Source organism: Euleptes europaea, chromosome 1 (assembly GCF_029931775.1).
Source record: "Euleptes europaea isolate rEulEur1 chromosome 1, rEulEur1.hap1, whole genome shotgun sequence".
NCBI classification, from domain to species: domain Eukaryota; kingdom Metazoa; phylum Chordata; class Lepidosauria; order Squamata; family Sphaerodactylidae; genus Euleptes; species Euleptes europaea.
This window is the reverse complement of record NC_079312.1, coordinates 178452176-178473665: the sequence shown is the minus strand read 5'-3', so window position 1 is coordinate 178473665 and position 21490 is coordinate 178452176. Positions and strand designations below refer to the sequence as shown.

The 21490-nt window shown below is 48.1% G+C and overlaps 1 protein-coding gene across 1 annotated transcript in view; it reads left to right on the top strand.

The window, feature by feature from the left end:
• L1CAM (L1 cell adhesion molecule) overlaps positions 1-21490 on the top strand; it is a 110192-nt gene that overhangs the window by 66864 nt on the left and 21838 nt on the right. The window contains exons 16-23 of the mRNA XM_056850328.1: positions 260-457; positions 1510-1580; positions 5914-6133; positions 8744-8859; positions 10841-11069; positions 11857-11979; positions 14929-15096; positions 16556-16678. Coding sequence (XP_056706306.1) covers positions 260-457; positions 1510-1580; positions 5914-6133; positions 8744-8859; positions 10841-11069; positions 11857-11979; positions 14929-15096; positions 16556-16678 — 1248 coding nt within the window. The remainder of the gene's footprint in view (positions 1-259; positions 458-1509; positions 1581-5913; positions 6134-8743; positions 8860-10840; positions 11070-11856; positions 11980-14928; positions 15097-16555; positions 16679-21490) is intronic.

Genomic DNA, 21490 nt, shown 5'->3' with positions numbered 1-21490 from the left:
CTCCTCCTCCTCCTCCTTCTTCTCCTTCTTCTTCTCCTTCTCCTTCTCCTTCTCCTTCTCCTTCTCCTTCTCCTTCTCCTTCTCCTTCTCCTTCTCTTTCTCCTTCTCCTCCTCCTCCTCCTCCTCCTCCTCCTCCTTCTCCTCCTCCTCCTCCTCCTCCTTCTCACTTCTCACTTCTTCCCAGTCAAGCACTTCAACAGCCCTGAACGTCTTCCTTTCCAATAAGATTCTGACGAGATTCCCCTTTCTCTCCCCGCAGAATATTATGTGTTGTTTGAGGAGAGCATCTTCGATCCCGGCCAGTGGCACACTCTGACCCACGTGCCCGGCAACCAGCCGTGGGCCAAGCTCCGCCTCTCGCCGTATGGGAAATACCGCTTCCGCGTGCAGGCGGCCAACTCCTACGGGCGCGGTAATCAAAGCGAAAGCTCGGAACTTTATGAGACCAGCCCAGGAGGTATGGGACCCGAGGGTGCCGTGGAGAAATGTGTTAGGGGTAGAGGGGCCCTTGAAGGAGGAACCCCTCACCGCTGCGTGACTAGGAACAGCGGAGTGCCCAGATCAGATGGCAATCGACCGGGGCGACGAACCCCTTGCATAACTGATGAGGAGACTAGATTGAGTGCACGCTAGATTTCCATGCAGGATCAGACAGTCACAGAATTCTCTGCTCGAGTGTAGAAATGTGCAATCTGGAATTCCCAGCTGTAATTTTTTTTAAAAAAAGAAAAACGTTTCTTGCCCTGATGGTTACTAGGCATGGTGACTAAAGGGAACCTCCACGTTCAGAGGCAGTCAACCTCTGAATCCCAGTGCCAGGAGGCAACATCAGGGGGAGGCCTCGGCCTCTGTGCCCTGTTGCTGGACCTCCAGAGGGACTGGTTGGCCCCCATGTGAGAAAGGATGCTGGACTAGATGGACCCCTGGTCTGATCCAGCAGGGCTCTTCTGAGGTTCTTATGAAGTCCTCAGCCTCTGGCCCTGTTGCTGGACCTCCAGAGGATCTGGTTGGCTACTGTGTGAGACAGGATGCTGGACTAGATGGACCACTGGTCTGATCCAGCAGGGCTCTTCTGAGGTTCTTATGAAGTCCTCAGCCTCTGGCCCTGTTGCTGGACCTCCAGAGGATCTGGTTGGCTACTGTGTGAGACAGGATGCTGGACTAGATGGACCGCTGGTCTGACCCAGAAGGGCTCTTCTGATGCTCATGTCAGGGGAAGGCCTTGTTGGCCTGTGTGAAACAGAATGCTGGACTAGAGGGACCCTCCCTGGTCTGATCTAGCAGGGCTCTTGTTATGAAGGCCTTGACGTCTCTGTCCTGTAGTTGGCCCTCCAGAGTAACAGGTTGGCCACTGTGTGAGATGGGATCCTGGATTATATGGACCCTTGCTGGTCTGATCCAGCAGTCCTCTTCTGAGGTTCTTACGTTAACCTCAGTCTTGGAGGCAAGGTGAGCTGTTGATGATGACTGATAAATAAGCCAACGTAACTCTAATCTGTTGCTCTCTAGCCCCTGACGTGAATCCGTCTGGAGTAAAAGGGGAAGGAAATGAGACCGATAACATGATCATCACCTGGAAGGTAAGAACAATATAAATATTCTTGCACCACTGGTATTGGTGTGCCTCTGTTCACAACAGCAGTGCCATTCTTTGGGGAGGGGCCCTGGCTCAGTGGTAGATCCTCTGCTTTGCATGTTGAAGGTCCCAGGTTCAACCCCCAGCATCTCCACCTGAAAGGGTCAGATAGTGCTGTGAAGTTGCAGCCAACTTATGGTACCCCGTAGGGTTTTCAAGACGAGAGAGGTTCAATGGAAGTTTTGCCATTGTCTGCCTCTGCATAGCAACCCTGGACTTCCTTGGTGGTCTCCCATCCAAGTACTAACCAGGGAAGACCCTGCTTAGTTTCTGAGATCTGATGAGATTGGGCCATCCTGGGCCATCCTGGTCAAGAGACAAACAGAAGTGGTTTGCCATTGACTGCCTTTGCGTAGCAACCCTGGACTTCCTTGGTGGTCTCCCATCCAAGTACTAACCAGGGCAGACCCTGCTTAGCTTCTGACATCTGATGAGATCGGGCCAGCCTGGGCCATCCGGGTCAAGAGACAAACAGAAGTGGTTTGCCATTGACTACCTCTGCGGAGCAACCCTGGACTTCCTTGGTGGTCTCCCATCCAAGTACGAACCAGGGCTGACTCTGCTTAGCTTCTGAGATCTGATGAGATCGGGCTAGCCCGATGAGATCAGGTCAGGGCCCACATTGTATAATCTGGAATAATTCAGAGGTCGGTCATTCTTGTGCATCACACACACAGCTGGTTTAATTGTACATTAAATTGTGTATCTAATTGGCCATTTTATTTCACTGGCCTGATGGTCCTGTTTCCAACCCCGCTGCCTGTTTTGAGACGCTTTTCAGCTCCGACGAATTTTTGGAGTTTTTTTTTTGGAATGGGGAACGAAAAATCACAGATAATTCGCAGCACCCCTGAACTTGATCTGTGGATATGACAGATAATTTACTTATTTCTTTATTTAAAATATTTATACGCCCTCTATGTGTGTGTGTGTGTGTAAAGTGCCTTCAAGTCGCAGCCGACTTATGGTGACCCCTTTTTTGGGGGGGTTTCATGGCAAGAGACTAACAGAGGTGGTTTGCCAGTGCCTTCCTCTGCACAGCAACCCTGGACTTCCTTGGGTGGTCTCCCATCCAAATACTAACCAGGGCTGACCCTGCTTAGCTTCTGAGATCTGACGAGATCAGGCTAGCCTGGGCCATCCAGGTCAGGGCTCGCCCTCTATAGATGGTGCATAAACAGCCTCTTTGCTCATAGACCATGAGGTCAGGCAATGTGCGCGCGCCGTGGTGCGTCAGAGTGGTGCGTTTTGGTTGCGGTGGCGTGTGTGTATGCCCCACCTATGTCTTTATTTATTTCCACGGTGTTTGGGGCGCCTGCGTTGGAACACAAGAGGGTTGCCTGTGCGTACTGCAATGTGTCTGCCTTCTGGCGTGGTCCCTGAGTGCCCGCAGTTTGCCATCGCGATGGGCATCCTGGGCCACCTTCTCGGTAGAGGCTGGTGCCAGGCGATTCAGCCTGAGGAGGCTCATCCCGCATTCAGTCTGGCAAACGTTGTTGCCAAAATACAGAAAGCGGAGCAGACAGTCTGCTCTTGCCGTGGCTGACCCCGCTTTTCTTGCTCCCCCATGGTTGTGGTTTTTCTTTCCCTTTTCACACATCAGAGCCATGGTGGTGTAGTGGTTAGGAGCGGCGGACTCTAATCTGGAGAACCGGGTGGCTGGAGATCAAAGTTAAATTGTGGAACTCCCTGCCCCAGGATGTGGTGATGGCTGCCAAATTGGAAGGCTTTAAGAGGGGAGTGGACATGTTCATGGAGGAGAGGGCTATCCATGGCTATTAGTAAAAATGGATACAAGTCATAATGCATGCCTATTGTCTCCAGGATCAGGGGAACATGCCTATTACATTAGGTGCTTTGGAACGCAGGCAGGATAATGCTGCTGCAGTCGTCTTGCTTGTGGCTTCCTAGAGGCACCAAGTTGGCCACTGTGTGAACAGACTGCTGGACTTGACGGGCCTGGGTCTGATCCAGCATGACCTTTCTTATGTTCTTATGGAGGATGGGGCTATCCATGGCTGCTAGTCAAAATGAATTCTAGTCATGATGCATACCTATTATCTCCAGGATCAGAGGAGCATGCCCATTGTATTAGGTGCTGTGGAACCCAGGCAGGATGCTGCTGCTTCAGTCTAGTTTGTGGGCTTCCTAGAGGCCCCTGGTTGGCCACTGTGTGAATGGACTGCTGGACTTGACGGGCCTTGGTCTGATCCAGCAGGGCTTTCCTTATGTTCTTACATTCTTATCTCCCACTTTTACAACTGATCTCCAGGCAACAGAGATCAGTTCCCTTGGAGAAAATGGCCTCTTTTTTGGGGACTCTATGGCATTATGGCAAGGAGCCCCGTGGCGCAGAGTGTTAAGCTGCAGTACTGCAGTCCAAAGCTCTGCTCACGACCTGAGTTCAATCCCGACGGAAGTCGGTTTCAGGTGGCCGGCTCAAGGTCGACTCAGTCTTCCACCCTTCCAAGGTCGGTGAAATGAGTACCCAGCTTGGGGATATGACTGGGGAAGGCACTGGCAAACCACCCCGTAAACAAAACGAAACGTCGGGATGTGACGTCACCCCATGGGTCAGGAATGACCCTGCGCTTGCACAGGGGACCGTCACCTTTACCTTATATGGCATTATACCCCATTGAGGTCCCTCCCCAAACCCCCCCTCTTCAGCCCCCGTCCCCCCCCCCAAATCTCCAGCCGTTTCCCAACCCAGAGCTGGCAACCCTGCGGCCACCTGTTTTCCTTGGCCCCGCTCCTCTGCTTTTAACAGCTGCCTGCAAAGAAATGTGATCGATGAAGCCTAGCACAGATCGCTTAAGTGGTGGTGGTGTAGGGGAAGCTTGGCCTAAAGGCAAACCCCCTCCATGGGGCCAGGAACTTAAGGGGACCACCCCCATGGTCATGCACATTGCTGGGAGCCTTTCCATGTATCTGTGTTTTGTGCTGGCTGGACTGTTCTTTGCAGAGTCTTCTCAATGGATACCTCCCCCTGCTGGACAGTCAAAGAACTGCCATGGTACATAAGCCGGGCTCCTCAAACTATTCCTTTTTTTAAAATTACTTTTTATTGTTTTTTCCCATAATATCGCAATCCATCTTATTCGGTATTTCATAAAGCTTATCTTTCCATATGTTAGTAAATAGCAATATATAGCTTAATGTATACCTTCAATGTTAAATACATCTAATAGTTGGGACTTCCCCCCTCAGCTTCCTCTAACCTATTCATAATCTAGTCACTCCTTTTTATTGAAAATTATCTATTCTTTCTAGACTGGTATATATTTATTTCTAATTTTCTATTTATTCCTAATATCCATTATATACCCATTGTCATATATAAACTAATCACCAATATCATCAACTAAAATTAAAAGAATTAAAAATGCTAATAGGTTACATAATAGTTCCCAAAAAAGGATAGATCTATAAATTCTTTACATTAATAAGCAAATTAAAAACTTATCCTCAAACTTTTCCTTAGGGCAGGCTCCACCCAAGAGACCACTGCCCCATTGCTTCCCCCTCTGCTGCCTTCTGATTGGGCCCTATTAATAATGATAATAATAATAAGAAGTTGGTTTTAATATGTCGACTTTCTCCACCACTTAAGGAAGAACCGAACTGGCTTCCAATCGCCTTCCCTTCCCCTCCCCACAACAGGCATAGGGTTGTCAGGTCCCTCTTCTCCACTGGCGGGAAGTTTTTGGGGCAGAGCCTGAGGAGGGTGGGGTTTGGGGAGGGGAGGGACTTCGACACCCTAGAGTCCAATGGCCAAAGTGGCCATTTTCTCCAGGTGAACTGATCTCTATTGGCTGGAGACCCGTTGTAATAGCAGGAGATCTCCAGCTAGTACCTGGGGGTTGGCAACCCTAAAAAGACACCCTGTGAGGTCGATGGGGCTGAGAGAGCTCCAAGAGAGCTGTGACTAGCCCAAGGTCACCCAGCGGGCTTCATGTGGAGGAGTGGGGAAACCGACCCGGTTCACCAAATTAGCGTCCGCCACTAACATGGAGGAGTGGGGAATCAAACCCGGTTCTCCAGATTAGAGTCCATCCATCACTCCAAATCGCCACTCCAACTCGTTACACCACACTTATCAACAGCGAATAATGGAACATCCATAAACAGGAGTAGTATAGCTGGGATGGACATTGCTGCCTTCATGTCCTATTTGTGAGAACTGTCTTGGATACAGATAATGGGCGAAGTAGACTTTGGGTCTGACCCAGGTTGGCTGTCCTTATTTGCGGTTCCTTCGTTTGTCTCCCTCTCAGCCGCTGCCTCCCATGGACTGGAACGCCCCGAAGGTCAAATACCACGTGCAGTGGCGCCCGTTGGACGAACCACACTGGAACGAGGTTGAAGTTGCAGGACCCCCGGTGGTGGTGTCGGACACGCCGACCTTCTCCCCCTACCTGATCAAGGTGCAGTCTCGCAACCAGTTTGGCCACGGACCCGAACCGGACGTCATCAGGGGCTACTCAGGGGAAGATGGTGAGTAAGGAGGGGGGTGGGGCGTCCCCCATCCCCGGCAGGGGTGACATCCACTAAGGAAGGAGGGAGGTCATGGAATGCAACACGTTGATTTGGGCCAGGGGTCCCCAATAGGGTTGCACACCTCCCGGTACTAGCTGGAGATCTCCTGCTATTACAACTGATCTCCAGCCGATAAAGATCAGTCAACCTGGAGAAAATGGCCGCTTAGGCAATTGGACTCTATGGCATTGAAGTCCCTCGCCTCCCCAAACCCTGCCCTCCTCAGGCTCTGCCCCCAAAACCCTATGCCAACACCTTTCCTGGCACCCACCAAGTGTTTTTAGAAAGTGGATGGGTATTGGAGATGTGAGGGGCTGTGCAGATTTTTTAAAATGTTGCTTTGGCAGCAGCTGCCCCCTCAGTACAAGGATCGGCACTTTGTCACTGCAAGCAAGCTGTGGCATCCATTTTATGTCTGGTGAAGTGCCTGGCTGTCTCATAGAGTCCAATGAACAGACAGCAAGGAGGAGGTTAAGTTCAAAAGCAAACCGTTCTTTATTTAGCTAAACACAGAGCTGGGTGAGTTAAACCACTGATAAGGCACGGGGTTACTCACAAAGGAACAAAGCATGGGATAGATCCTTTATACCTTAGGATCGGGGGAAGGTACATTGCCTTACAAGGAAACATTTCGTATTGCAAAAGAACCAATACACATTAGGTGTCTACTAGTAGTTAATTAGCATAGCCTATAGACATTGCCCGAAGGCGTAACTGAGCAAGTGCTTGAACTTGTGAGCTAGGAAACAGAAACTACATTCCTAAGGTTAGAGGTAATTCAAAGACAGCTTTCTCTCTACTGGTGAGAGGCAGTACCAGGCAGAGTATGATTTGTTGGCTCAAAGCCTTTGGATGCCAACTTCCCTAAAGCTTCTATGTGTGTGCATATGAGAACATAGTGTTTTATACCTAACCTTAGATCTGGGCACTACACTGGCTCTACCTTCTGCAGCAGCTGTTTTGTAACAGCCAATTTGTGGCTTGCATTAGGGTTGCCAGGTGCCCCTTTACCACCGGCGGAAGCTTCAGTGAAGGGGGGGTGATTTGCAAGCGCACAGCTTGTGCACAAAATAATGTCCTTTCCGGGGTAAACCCAGAAGCGGGGATGCTCTAGCACATCCCTCCCCAACAAACCCCTCTATTGAAACCATAATTTTTTTGGAGAAATGTGCTAGAGCATCCCTGTCAAACCTGGAAGTGATGGGAACACTCTAGGATGCTCCTCCAAAAACACTATGGTTTCCATAGAGGGGTTTTTTGAAGGGACGTGCTACAGAGTCCCTGTCTATTCTGGGTTTACACTAAAAAGGACGTTATTGTGCTGCATGCTGCCGTCTGCGCATGCCGATTGTCTTCCCCCCCTTTAGCTGGACTGCTTCCCCCTCTGGCCAGCTGAGGGGCGGCGGGCAGTAGGGTTGCCAGGTCCCTCTTCACCACCAGTGGGAGGTTTTTGGGGTGGAGCCTCAGGAGGGCATGGTTTGGGGCGGGGAGGGACTTCAGTGCCATAGAGTCCAATGGCCAGAGCGGCCATTTTCTCCAGGGGAACTGATCTCTATCGGCTGGAGATCAGTTGTAATAGCAGGAGATCTCCTGCTAGTACCTGGAGGCTAGCAACCAAGCAACAACAGCACAATTTTTTCAAATTGTGAAATTGTTCAGCTGATGAAGCCTTGGCGAAACGTGGACAACGATCTTGACAATACGTTCATCATCTTCCGGCTGTTTTTTATTGTGGAACTCTTCTTACTTTGTATCTGAAAATATCATACTATACTTACCTGGAACCTTGTGGAAAAGGAAAAGATTATTATTAATAACATTTACTAGTACTTACCTTGTTTGATAGTTATAACTTATTAGTTCTCAAATTGTATTGTGTGTATTGTTTGTCTTTTATGTATTCACATCACACCTTTTGCACTTAATATATGTTTTTGCATTGAAAAAATTGTGCTGTTGTTGCTTGGTTGCTATACTTCACAGCACAGAGCCTCCCTTCTTCTGGTAGTACCTGGAGGCTGGCAACCCAAGCATCTGGTAACCCTAGGCTGCACCCACCATGTTGTGTCAGAATGCCCAATGTGCCCACGGTCTCAAAAAGGTTGGGGACCCCTGATTTAGACTTTTAACTCATTTCAGGAGATCCCCCAACCCAGCAAGTGTGGTGTGGAGAGCCAGCGTGGTGTAGTGGTTAAGAGCAGTGGTTTGGAGCGGTTCGATTCCCCACTCCTCCACATGAGCGGCGGAGACTAATCTGGTGAACTGGATTTGTTTCCCTGCTCCAACACACGAAGCCAGACGGGTGACCTGGGGCTAGTCACAGTTCTATTAAGAGCTCTCTCAGCCTCGCCTACCTTGCAGGGTGTCTGTTGTGGGGAGGGGAAGGGAAGGTGATTGTAAGCCGGGTTGACTCTCCCTTAAGTGGTAGAAAAAGTCGGCATATAAAAACCAACTCCTCTTCTTGTTCTTCTTGTTCTTCTTCTTGTTCTTCTTCTTCCTCCCCCCGATCTACTTTGGAGGTGTCCTTGCTTTGTTCGGTCTGGGCACTAATTCCTCTTCTCCTTTCAGTGCCTGAGGCCACCCCGGAAAATGTGGGAATGGAAATAATCAACATCACAACCATCAACCTGTCCTGGAGTCTGCCTAACGTTGAGAAAATCTGGGGCCACCTCAAGGGGTTCAAGGTAAAGCCATAACTCAGCTCAAGGTGGGTGGCGTTTTTAGGGCTGGGGAGCCAGGTACGTAAACAGAAATAATTACCATGAATCCTGCATTCAGCACTCATTTAGCAGCTAGCTTCGGGGGCTCACAAATCTTGTCTGGCCTTGATAGCTAGCTAACACTTCTGCGCACAACCGACAAGCTTCTCCCCCACCCCCCTTGTGCGGGAATGTCAGGCTGAGCTATGGCAGTTGCCTTCCTCTGCAGAGGCTTCCTTGGTGGTCTCCCATCCAAGCACCGACCCTGCTTAGCTTCCTGCTAGGTGACCTTGGGCCAGTCACAGTTCTCTCTGAACTCTCTCAGCCCCGCCTGTCTCACTAGGCATCTGTTGTAGGGAGAAGGGAAGATGATTTCTTCTTCTTCCATTTTCAATTTTCAGGGATTGGGAGGAGGGCTTCAGTGACCTGTGTTGCCCTATGGCGTAAACCTTATCACTAGCAACCTTCCCCCCCCCAAAAAAAAAAATTAAGCAAAATTGGGGTAGCAGAATAAATGATGCAAAGTAAGAGAAAGCATACACTTTTTGATTCGGCAGATCAGGAACGAGGGTAGCTGATTGTCCAGATGTTTATTGGCCCAGCCAGAATTTTGTCCTCCTGACTACCAGCTAGAACACTGGTTCCCAACCAGGGGTCCGTGGACACCCAGGGGTCCGCGAGAACTAAATTAAGGTCTGCGAAACAAAGTTATAAACCCATAATAAATTAATATTTTCAATTAAAAGTTCTCTATTATAAAAATATATATTCAAATATTATTCTAAGTTTAATGTTTAACTAATAGTTATGATTAAAGTTTAGTTTCAAATTCTCAGGATTTTTATTTTGAACCTTGGGGTCCCTGCACCGAACAAAAAAGTCCTAGTGGTCCCTGGTCAAAAAAAGGTTGGGAACCACTGAGCTAGAAGGACTGGATATAGAACTAGAATCACATTGTGTTTATTGTTCCTGTTGGTGCTTCCCTGATTCCTATAAGCTGCATTGTTTTGAAAAGAATGTGCTCTGTGGGTAGTGTTGCCAACCTCCAGGTGGGGCCTGGAGATCTCCCAGCATTATAACTGATCTCCAGACTTCAGAGATCAGTACCCCCGGAGAAAATGGCTGCTTTGGAGGGTGGGCGGTATGTGGCATTTTACCCCACTGAGGTCCATCCCCTCCTAAACCCCATCCTCCCCAAGCTCCAACCCCAACTCTCTAGGAATTGCATAACCTAGAGTTGACAACCCTACCTTTGGGGAGAAGGAGGAGACATTGCTTCTGGTCAGGCGCATTCTGGTTTTACATAAACGTCTTTTGAAAAACGTTTACTATCAGAGCGGGACATTGGAGACATGTTTCCTGTAGATCCTTCTTTAAAAGCGGTGTTTCTGTTGGAGGAGGAAGTACGCCACATATGCTCAGAGGCACGTAGCCCAAAGGCTACTATCATAGAATCATAGAGTTGGAAGGGACCACCGGGGTCATCTAGTCCGTCCCCCTGCACAATGCAGGAAATTCACATCTACCGCCGCCCCCCACACCCCCAGTGGCCCCTACTCCATGCCCAGAAGATGGCCAAGGTGCCCTCCCTCTCATGAGCTGCCTGAGGTCATAGAATCAGCATTGCTGACAGATGGCCAACTAACCCCTGCTTAAAAACCTCCATGGAAGGAGAGCTCACCACCTCCGAAGGAAGCCTGTCCCATTGAGGAACCACTCTGTTAGAAATCAGGGGGAAATCAGAGGGGTAAATGGAGACACATTTCCTACAAATCCTTCTCAAAAAGCGGTGTTTCTGTTGGAGGAGGAAGTATTCCGCACATGCTCAGAGGCACATAGCCCAAAGGCTTCTAGAAAACAGGATTTGGTGATACTAACGGGAGCAGCTGCGAGGGGATGGGTGGGCGGGGGGCTTGGGTTATAGGACTGCAGGTAAATAACACTCTTTCCCTCTCTCCTCCCCAAGGCTTATTACACCTGGCTAAAGCCCAAGGGAGAGCACCGCTGTCCGCAGCCACCCCCCCACGGTCACCACCACCAGGAGAAATGGGACCAGCTGATTGACGGGAACGTGTCTCAGACCCTACTGGGGGTTTTCATGCCCTGGACCCGGTACCAGATTGAGATGACTGTGCTCAACGGGAAGGGGGAGGGGCCCTTCAGCGAAGCCATGGAAGTGACCATGCCGGAAGGAGGTAAGGACCATGAACCTTAAATCCATCACTGAGAGCCAGCGTGGCGTTGTGGTTAAGAGCGGTGGTTTGGAGCGGTGGACTCTGGTCTGGAGAACCGGGTTTGATTCCCCACTCCTCCACGTGAGCGGCGGAGGCTAATCTGGTTAACTGGGCTGGTTTCCCCCACTCCTACACATGAAGCCAGCTGGGTGAGCTGGGGCTAGTCACAGCTCCCTCAGCCCCACCTACCTCCCAGGGTGACTGTTGTGGGGAGGGGAAGGGGATTGTAAACTGGTTTGATTCTTCCTTAAGTGGTAGAGAAAGTCAGCATATAAAAAACAACTCTTCTTCTTCTTCATCTTCACACTCCATTTTCTACTTACAATAGAGCTTCTCCTTGCACTTTACTTGTGGTTGGGCGTATACATTTCTTAAGTGTATTTTTTAAATGTTATGGGCTTCCTTTCTTTGCAAAAAAAGAGCAAGCTTAACATGCATAAATACACATGGGGAGGGGCTGTGGCTCAGTGGTAGAGCACCTGCTTGGCATGCAGAAGGTCCCAGGTTCAATCCCTGGCGTCTCCAGTTAAAGGGACCAGGCAAGTAGGTGATGTGAAAGACTTCCACCTGAGACCCTGGAGAGCCACTGCCGGTCTGAGGAGACAATACTGAATTTGATAGACCGAGGGTCTGGTTCAGTAGAAGGCAGCTTCATGTGTTCACCCTGACTTGTGATTTCCTCTCTCCCCATCCCCAAATCTTTCCCCTGTTTTCTTCACTCTCCATTTCTCTCTGCCTGCACATGTAGTGCCTAGCCCCCCGGAGGCTGTAACCATGGAACTCCTCCCGAATATGACGGTGAGCATTCAGTGGAGATGCCCCAAATACCCCAATGGGAGAATACTGAAATATGGATTGAAATACCATCTAGGTGAGTCGGGGGAAAGTTTTTGTTGTGTGTGTATGTACAAATGTACTGTATGGTTTCAAGGGAAACAATTCCTACTGAATGGTTTAAAGGGAAACAATTCCCGGGCTCCTGAACTGCATGTTCCTATTGGCGACTAGGGTTATCCTCCCAATCACGGACTTGGGGGGGAGTGGCCGCAGGTGGCCAAGTGGGCATAAAAGCAGGGGTCCGATCACAGTAGTTAGTTCTGTTCTCCGTTGTTGGTGTCCGTTCTTCGTCTCCGTTCTTCATGTATCACCAACGCTACATAACAGTTTTGGCTTTGCCCGGGGATCGAGTTGCACAGGGCATGGGGAATCTTGGTAGCTCATACTCCAGGATAATTCGGACTGTTCCATAATGACTGTTTAAAACATTATTGTTATAATAATTTTGGAAGACTCTTTCCAAGATCCTTTTTCTTGACAGGTCAGGTGGGCTCTTGCACTCTCCTTCTTTCTGGGATCTTTTTCAAATATTTGAAAACTGTCCATACATATGGGTGTTCTCGAAAGGCCAGATCCCGCCTGCAGGGCCTTATGTTTTTTTTTCTCTTTGATAAAGTTTTTATTATTTTTTTATATAACACAATCAATTTGTACACATCACACACTCCTTAAACTTCATACCCACTACAAGATGCTCCTCCATTAACAGACGAAGTGGAGCTAATACATTCTATATCAGTTAATACATTTCTTGTTAGTCTGGACTCACACTATATTCTTTACTAAAATACATATTCATTGGCCATTTATGCACAGGGGTTTTTGCTTTGGATTTGCCTCTTTTTAGATGCACATTTTCCCCATCCAGATTCTCAAAACTCAACAAAAAGCCCCCATGCAGAGTTTGGAAAATTTGGATGGGAAAAATGTACATCTAGAGAGGGGCAAATCCAAGGCAAAACCTCCCATGCATAAGTGGCCTTTGACTAACATTTAATCTGGTTATTTATCTTCATTTGGTTAATCTCGCATCTCAGAACCTTAGGGTGGCTTTCACCTCCCTAAGATTTCGGACCATGCCTTCCGCCTTTCTGAAAAGGCGGTATAATAAAATCCCAAAGGAACATCACCCATGTATCTGTGGATCTTTATTACCGGAGGACATTTTTCGTTATGTGCGATCATGTTTGTTGTATAGTGACCCTAGAGCCAAATTCTTGGATGGAATTTTGAAGGGAGTAAATTTTTGTTCTGAAATTGATAAATTGTTTTGTTTTTTTACTCTCTGACTCTGATTCACATGTCACCTTTAAAATGTCTCTATTTGCTATAGCGGCCAGGAAGATTAGAGCTCTTGACGCTATTAAGAAAAATTTTGTATAGGAAAGCAAATGAGTGCGATCTTTGTTTTATTAGAGATTTTGTATGAAATAGTTTTTATCCAGGCAATGTATATTGAGTATATTGAGTACCCAGCTTGCTGGGGGTAAAGGGAAGATGACTGGGGAAGGCACTGGCAAACCACCCCGCAAACAAAGTCTGCCTAGTAAGCGTCGGGATGTGACGTCACCCCGTGGGTCAGGAATGACCTGGTGCTTGCACAGGGGACCCTTTACCTTTACCTTTTTAATGTATATTGATGCAATTTTATCCCTTGTTTGGCCTTTTGTACATATGTAAGGATATTTTGTAACGGACTATGGCTAAACAAATAAATGAATTCTCTCTCATTTGTAATTATATTAACTTAAAACATTAATGCTCCTGGCTAAAGCTAATAATCGGTATTTTAAACTACCATTAAAACCAAATATTTTTCCATGTCAAATCTGCTGTCTACTCTTATATCTTTGACACCGGTGATTTAAGCAATTTTGTGAAAGTTTTGTCAATACGGCTCCTAAGGGAGTGAAAGTTCTTGCAGCGACCGAAGCCGAGGTGGTCGGCCGAAGGCTATAGCATAGAAGCTGTGGCGTTTAGGAGCGGAGATCTGGAAAATAAAGCAGGAAATTGAAATGGCTAAATTAGAAAAAAAGGAGAAAGAACTTGAGATGTTGAGAATAAGGCCGTTTATGCATGGGAGGTTTTGCCTTGGATTGGCCACTCTCTAGATGCACATTTTCCCCGTCCAAATTCTCATAGCTTTGCATGGGGGCTTATTGTTGAGTTTTTGAGAATTTGGACGGGGAAAATGTACACCTAGAGAGCGGCCAGTCTAAGGCAAAACCTCCTATGCATAAATGGCCTAAGACAAAAAGCCCAGGTAAATGGAAATTGAATTAAAAAGAGAAAAGCCCAGAGATAGCAGGAAATCAAATTAAGTAAATCAAATTGTAAGTAAGGGCTGGGTTGGGACATTCTAGGCTAGGGGGCGATGTCTATGACATCGATCAAAAGAAATTTCCAAAATTTCAGAAAGGCGACAATATTGAATTCCCCCTGTAAGCTTTTAAAGGGCTTGTAAAGATTTTCAGGTGGCTGACCATTTAGGTGAAAGTTCGGCACCAGCAACGCCCTCCCACGTGCCACCCTCTGCTAGTTTGGTGCCCCGCGTGGCCACCTGGGTTGCTCGGGCAGCGAAGGATGCAGTGCCTAGCGTTCGGGATTTGCCTTTCATTGTATTAAAGGTAAAGGTCCCCTGTGCAAGCACGGGGTCATTCCTGACCCATGGGGTGACATCACATCCCGACGTTTCCTAGGCAGACTTTTGTTTATGGGCTGGTTTGCCAGTGCCTTCCCCAGTCATCTTCTCTTTACCCCCAGCAAGCTGGGTCCTCATTTTACCGACCTCGGAAGGATGGAAGGCTGAGTCAACCTTGAGCCGGCGACCTGAAACCGACTTTTGTCGGGATCGAACTCAGGTCGTGAGCAGAGCTTGGACTGCAGTACTGCAGCTGACCACTCTGCGCCACGGGGCTCTTGATGCGTTGTATTATGTGTCGTATTAATATTCCCACCCACGCTTCTGCCTTCTTCTGCCTAGCCAATGAGACGGAAGGGGATCTCCTCATCGACATCCCGGACAGTCAGCATTCATACTCCATCAACGGCCTGGTGCCCAATGCCGACTACAAATTCTACTTGTGGGCAGCGACACAGGCGGGGCCGGGGGAGCCCTACGTCCTCGAGGGGAGTACAGTTCCAGAGTCAGGTAAGAATAACCCATTGAGTAATTTCTCGAAAATGTTGAGAGAGACAGAGGGTTTTTCTGCATTCTCCTTTTGGAGCGGTGGCCTCTGATCTGGAGAACTGGGTTTGATTCTCCACTCCTCTACATGAGCGGCGGAGGCTAGTCTGGTGAACTGGATTTGTTTCCCCACTCCTACACATGAAGCCAGCTACACTTGAGCTAGTCACACTCTCTCAGCCCCACCTACCTCGCAGGGTGTCTATTGTGGGGAGGGGGAGGGAAGGTGATTGTAAGCCGGTTTGAGTCTCCCTTAAGTGGTAGAGAAAGTCAGCATATAAAAACCAACTCCTCCTCCTCCAGCTCCTCCTCCTCTTCTTCCTCTTCTTCCTCTCCTCCTCCTCCTCTTCTTCTTCCTCCTCCTCCTCTTCTCCTTCCTTCTTCTTCCTCTCCTCCTCCTCTTCTGCTTCTCCTTCCTTCCTTCTTCCTCTCCTCCTCCTCCTCCTCCTCCTCCTCCTCCTCTCTTCTTCTTCTTCTTCTTCTTCTTCTTCTTCTTCTTCTTCCTCTTCTTCCTTTTCCTCCTCCTCCTCCTCCTCCTTGTAAGTTCCTGTTTCTTTTTGGGGGGGTTGTTTCCGGTTCCGCATGTGTTTTTCTCCCTCATGCTGTGTTCTACATGGGAAGAATCCCTATGTGGAAGCGGTCCCTGTGTGGTCGCAGCCTAGAAGAGCTCCTCTTTGTGGAACGCAGACCCCTGCCGGAATTTCCTCTCCTTCCTCGCGATGACGATAATTCTTCAACATACATTTGTAGATCATGGGAACGGCCACCGTTGAAACGTGGGGTTTTTGACCTCGTTGATTTGAGGCCGTATGTTGGAAGGACCTGGTGCAGAATCTGGGTCTGCGGTGAACAGGCTGCAGGGCAAAGAACGTCTGTGTTTGGGTCAGTCTTCCCAAGAGACAGAGGCAGGCAGAATGATCGATCTCTCAAGCAAGGTCAAGTAGGAATGTGAAACGTTTCTGGACATTTTGAAGCCATAGGATGGACCAGAGGGAAGGAAGGCGGCATGGTATAGCCCGATTATGTAAGGTCTCGGTACTTGGAAGTAGGGTCGCCAGGTCCTACTTGTCCACAAGTGGGAGTTTCTTTGGCGCTGGGCTTTATTTTGACGGTCTGCGTATGCATGGCACAATGGTGGCACTTCCGGGTTTACCCCAGAAGTACCAGCATCATGTGGGATGCTCTAGCAATTCCCTCCAAAAAACTCTAAAGAGTTTTTGCCCAAACACCAGAGTGTCCCCATGTTGGCAGCAACGTGATGACATCACTTAGGTGAGCGCTGGAAGTGATGTCGACGCATCGCCAGCGATCGAGACCTAGGTCTTCGTTTGCTGCTGGTAAGTCCGTCGGTAGGCTCTTGAATGACGGCTTGAAGATGCTGCGCTAATAAATTCCTTTTCCACTCCTTTTCCTCCCTGCCTAGTGCTGCTTTCCTTTGAGAACATCACCATTGCTGAAGTGGGGGAGAACTTCACCGTCATCAGGTGGATTCCACACACCAAACGACGCGACATCGAGTTTTCAGTCCTTATTATGGACAAGACCGGTAAGGGCGAGGGGCTGTGACCCTTCTTATGGGAGGGTGGGGCTGGGTGAATAACAACATTCCCTTCTCACATTTGTTTGCATGTCAGTTGTATAAGGTCAATTGGCTGTTATAATTTTGTAAGTCGAGGAACAATTGCCCCAAGCTACCCTGGCCAAGGTCTTCAAAGCCCCACACTCGTTTGCCTTGTGAGCTAATTTTTGTCCTGTCCTTAGAATATAGCACATGTTCTTGGATGAGTTCCTTTTAGCTAACAGGAAAAGGCAGACTTGTGGAGGGGTTCTCTCTTTCTTTCTTTCTTTCTTTCTTTCTTTCTTTCTTTCTTTCTTTCTTTCTTTCTTTCTTTCTTTCTTTCTTCCTTCCTTCCTTCCTTCCTTCCTTCCTTCCTTCCTTCCTTCCACTCTTCTTTCTTTCTTTCTTTCTTTCTTTCTTTCTTCCTTCCTTCCTTCCTTCCTTCCTTCCTTCCTTCCTTCCTTCCTTCCTTCCTTCTTTCCTTCCTTCCTTCCTTCCTTCCTTCCTTCCTTCCTTCCTTCCTTCCTTCCTTCCTTCCTTCCTTCCTTCCTTCCTTCCTTCCTTCCTTCCTTCCTTCCTTCCTCATATCTTCAGTATCCATAGAAAAATAGCTAAAAATCATCTCTTCAGTACTAGTAGATAAATACAGACGGGTTGCCGGCTCCTAACCCCGTTTCATAAAAATCTTCTTCAAAACTTAACATTTGTCATATTTGTCCAGAATAATATATGATCTGACAAACTTCTAATTTCATGAGGAGATATCCACCACATGTGGAAGAACAAGCTCAAGAATTGCATAAGGACTCTTGATTCTATGTAGCTGACATTATGCCAGTAGAAGTATTGATTGTAATCTTGGATGTATTTTAGTCAATACATCTAGGTAGTCATAAAGTTTTGTAAATGATAAATTAAATTTATGAGGATTTGTCCCTCAGCCACATACTTTTGTATTTTGAGGTTTAATGACAGTTGGACTTTTGCCAGTCTCTGAAATTATTCCGCTTGGACTATTTGGCTGGGAGACAGGGGTGTGACATTTGAGGGGCTGTTTCCAACAATAAGACAGGATTGTGATTGCAGAGTATTTTTCTTTACAAAAAAAAAAGAATATTTGCAAGCTTCTTTGAGTCCTACTTTGCAGGAGGAAAGTGGAAACGAACTATTTTAAAATGAAACAAAGAACTGCAGATCAGGTGCCCGGCGGGAGGCGATTTCAAGCTGAAGATTCACTTAACAGCCCAAGTTTCTCCTGGGTCGACGGCCGATACTAAAGGGCCGGTCCTGAACCCCAAGCAGGTCTTCAGTCTCTCTGGGCTGCCGATGTCCAGATTGGGGATTTTGTTGTTGGGGGAGGCCATCTGGCCACTCCAACTGTCTGGGCCCCAGACAACTGGCTTTCAGCCTGCCAGTCTCCGAGACATTTGGGCATCCTGACAGATGGAGAGAGCTGGTGGAAAAAGAGCCTGTGCCAACTGCTGGAGTGGATTCCAAGATCTGGCAGGTTTTGCTCTAGCATGAGGTTGGGGGGGGCAAGACAGACACTCTGGAGGCTCCCAAGGGTGTCTTGACAACCTGGTTCCTCTCTCTACTGTGTTCCTCAATGTCAACCTCCCTGGAGGCCGAGGATAATCAGATTCCCCTATGTGTTTCGCGCGAGCTTTTCCAGAGAGATCTTTCTGTACTTCAGAGTCCTGGAAAGAAAGGTCTCCCTGAAGAAGCTCATGTGAAACGCAGTGGGGGTTACACAATTTATTAAAACATTCCCTTGCACCAATTATTGGGGTTTTTTTTGCCTTTGTTTTATTTTGGCACGGACCTCTCTTTTTCTGGTTTGTAAGTCGCCTTGAGTTCTGTAAGGTAGAATGTGTGTGTTAAGTGCCATCAAGTCGCTTCCGACTCAAGGCGACCCTATGAATCAATGTCCTCTAAAATGTCCTATCTTTGACAGCCTTGCTCAGGTCTTGCAAACTGAGGGCCCTGGCTTCCTTTGTAGAGTCCGTCCATCTCTTGTGGGGTCTCCCTCTTTTCCTGCTGCCCTCAACTTTTCCTAGCATGACTGTCTTTTCCAGTGACTCTTGTCTTCTTGTAATGTGACCAAAATACGACAGCCTCAGTTTAGTCATCTTAGCTTCTAGGGTCAGTTCAGGCTTGATTTGATCTATAACCCACTGATTTGTTTTTTAGCAGTCCACGGTATCCGTAACACCCTCCTCCAACACCACAGGTCAAAGGAATCTACTTTCTTCCTATCAGCTTTTTTCATTGTCCAGCTCTCACACCCATACATAGTAATAGGGAATACGATGGAAGAATTTCTCTTTAAAAGGTTTCTCTTTAAAAAAAATATTAGTTTTGTAATATTATAGGGATACGGAAGGGGAAAAAGGGAAGGATAGAAATAGAATAAAAGGGTATCCGTCTTGCAGTAATGAAAAAGGTAACATAAGCGTACACGTCTTAAAGACTAATGAAGCAGATAGTATTATTATTCTTTTTTTTCTGTTGCTTCAGGCAAGATTTTACATGCGTTTGAAGAATAGACACCCTCTACCTATTATATAGGTATAACCTATTATATAGGTATAACCTATAATAGGTATTGTGAAGGAAAAGCACCCTGCTTTCCTTCTAGGAAACACTGGTTCAGGCTTCAGGCCTGGTATTTTCTGATATTAACCGTTGGAGCATTAAACATTGAGGGGCCTGGAATAACAAGCAGGCTTCTCACAAATCACAGTGGAATGTACTTTCGGTTTTAGAGGTACTCCTTAAAGATCTCAAGGTTGGAGATAAACAGCTGCCCTGACTTTACAGCTATTGGGGGCAGCACCAACGATTTATCTCCTTGACAACGAAGGGGCCCATTAAGCGTTATCACTCAGTTGGAGTCTTTCCAGGTGCCTCGCATAACTGCAGAATGCGGGACACCGGTAACACTCGTGACTGGGAGATGACCGGACAATTAATTCAGGGCTGATTGAAATTCTCGCCATTTTATTGGCTAGGATGGCCATAAGCCGCTAAGATGGAGGGAATAAAATGAGCCCTGTTTGGACTTAGAGGCTGGAGGCTTTTGGGATGCGCGGGCGCATCCTGGAGTCTTTCATCACCTCTTGCTTTGTCCCATAGAACGAATCTATGCTTGACTGAGGAGACCAGCATGCTGACACCCAGATGCTAACTCGTGGACTGTGGTAACTCTTTTGCATCTCCAAAAGCTTTACCAATTTGCCTGATTGCCTAAACCTAAGCCAGTTGCCTTTCTGATGAAATGTGTAGTTAGATTATTGAAGCTTTCTTGTTTTATATGCTAACCTGCCTCACGTTTGTCTTTCTGTAACGAGCACAAACTTTTGAATAAACTTCTAGTTTATTATATTTGTTGTGTCTAGTGGTTTCTGTGGTTTTCCCAAGCCTGAATCCTAGTGCCTAGACTGGCTTTGCCCATGCTATCTTTTGTGTAAACCTTTTGGACAGTGTGAACCACTCTGACCAAGTCTCAGCTTGGCAGAGAGACTCACCCTGTATTTGGAGCTTGGTAAGGGTTGCTCTGAGCCCTTTGCCTGGAGGCTCAACCTTTTGATTCAGAGCTGGTGGCAGCGATCCGTTCAGCTCAAGGCGGAAGCCTGGAGTTGAACGTTTTGTTTTGTAGATTACCCCAAACCTAAACACCAGAGAGCCCAGCTGGTGGAGACCGGTTGGCGCTCTCTCATTTTGACATGGTGGCAGCGGTGGGATTCGAACTGGGAACCCAGAGATTGCTTTACACCTATTTTGTGCTGAGGATTACAGTGTGAGGTGGCTGGCAAGTGTTTGTTATTTTGTGAGGTGTGAGTTAGGAATTTGGCAATGGCAACAGGTAGGCTGTCTTTTGAAAACCAGAATGAGAGCAGCCTAACGACAGTTGACCAGACTGGTCTTTTGGACACTTCCTACCGGATGGGGGAAGAGGGGGGAGAACCCCAGAGACCTTTACTTGACAGAAAGGAACGAATTACTAAACCTCTGACTGAAGTGGGATTGCGAGACCTCGTGGAGCTCTCGGAGGATGAGTGGGACCTAGTAAGGCCAGACCCACAACCGTGTTGGAAGCCTATCAGTGGTGAGCCGGCAGTACGCTCTAAACAACCTGCCCCCCCAACTGTTGGGAATTTGGCAACGACTACTCGACCTGGCAGCTCGACCCAGCTTGCGGCTATGGAAGAAGAACTCCGAAGTGCCCAGCAGAGAGAGGAGGAGATGTGGCAGGAGATGAGACGGAAATGGGAGAGAGAGTGGGGCCAACCAAGGAAGCCGACGGCAGCTTTTTACAGCTCTGCAAACCACCTCGGTGAGTCTGGGGAAAGGAGGGGAGAGCCAGAAAGAGCGAAGTCCCCAAACATCCAACCTCGAGACCGAGAGGCAAGGAGATGGGAGCTGGAATGCTGTGTGCCCCGGGAGCCAAAGCTGACGACTTACCGCCCGGAAGACTACATGGGTGAGAGTGGGGAAAGGGGGGAAAAGACTTTTCGAGCTAATTCCCCAGTACCCACACCCCGAGACTCAGAGGAGAGGGGAAGGTCCAGGCAAAGAGACTGGGAGAGACGGGAGGAAGAGCAGAGGAAGTTTTCCCTGTGGGACAACCGAGAGAGATCCCGTCCCCTCGAACCTAGAGCCAAGCCAGAAGTCCCCTACAGCAGCCCATCCCCAGCGGAGCGGAAGTTTATCTGGCAGGGAGATGGTGGGGCAGGCGAGCTGACGGATCACAGACCCCTAAGGCAGCGGCAGCAGAGCCGGGAGAGGAGGAGAAGCAAG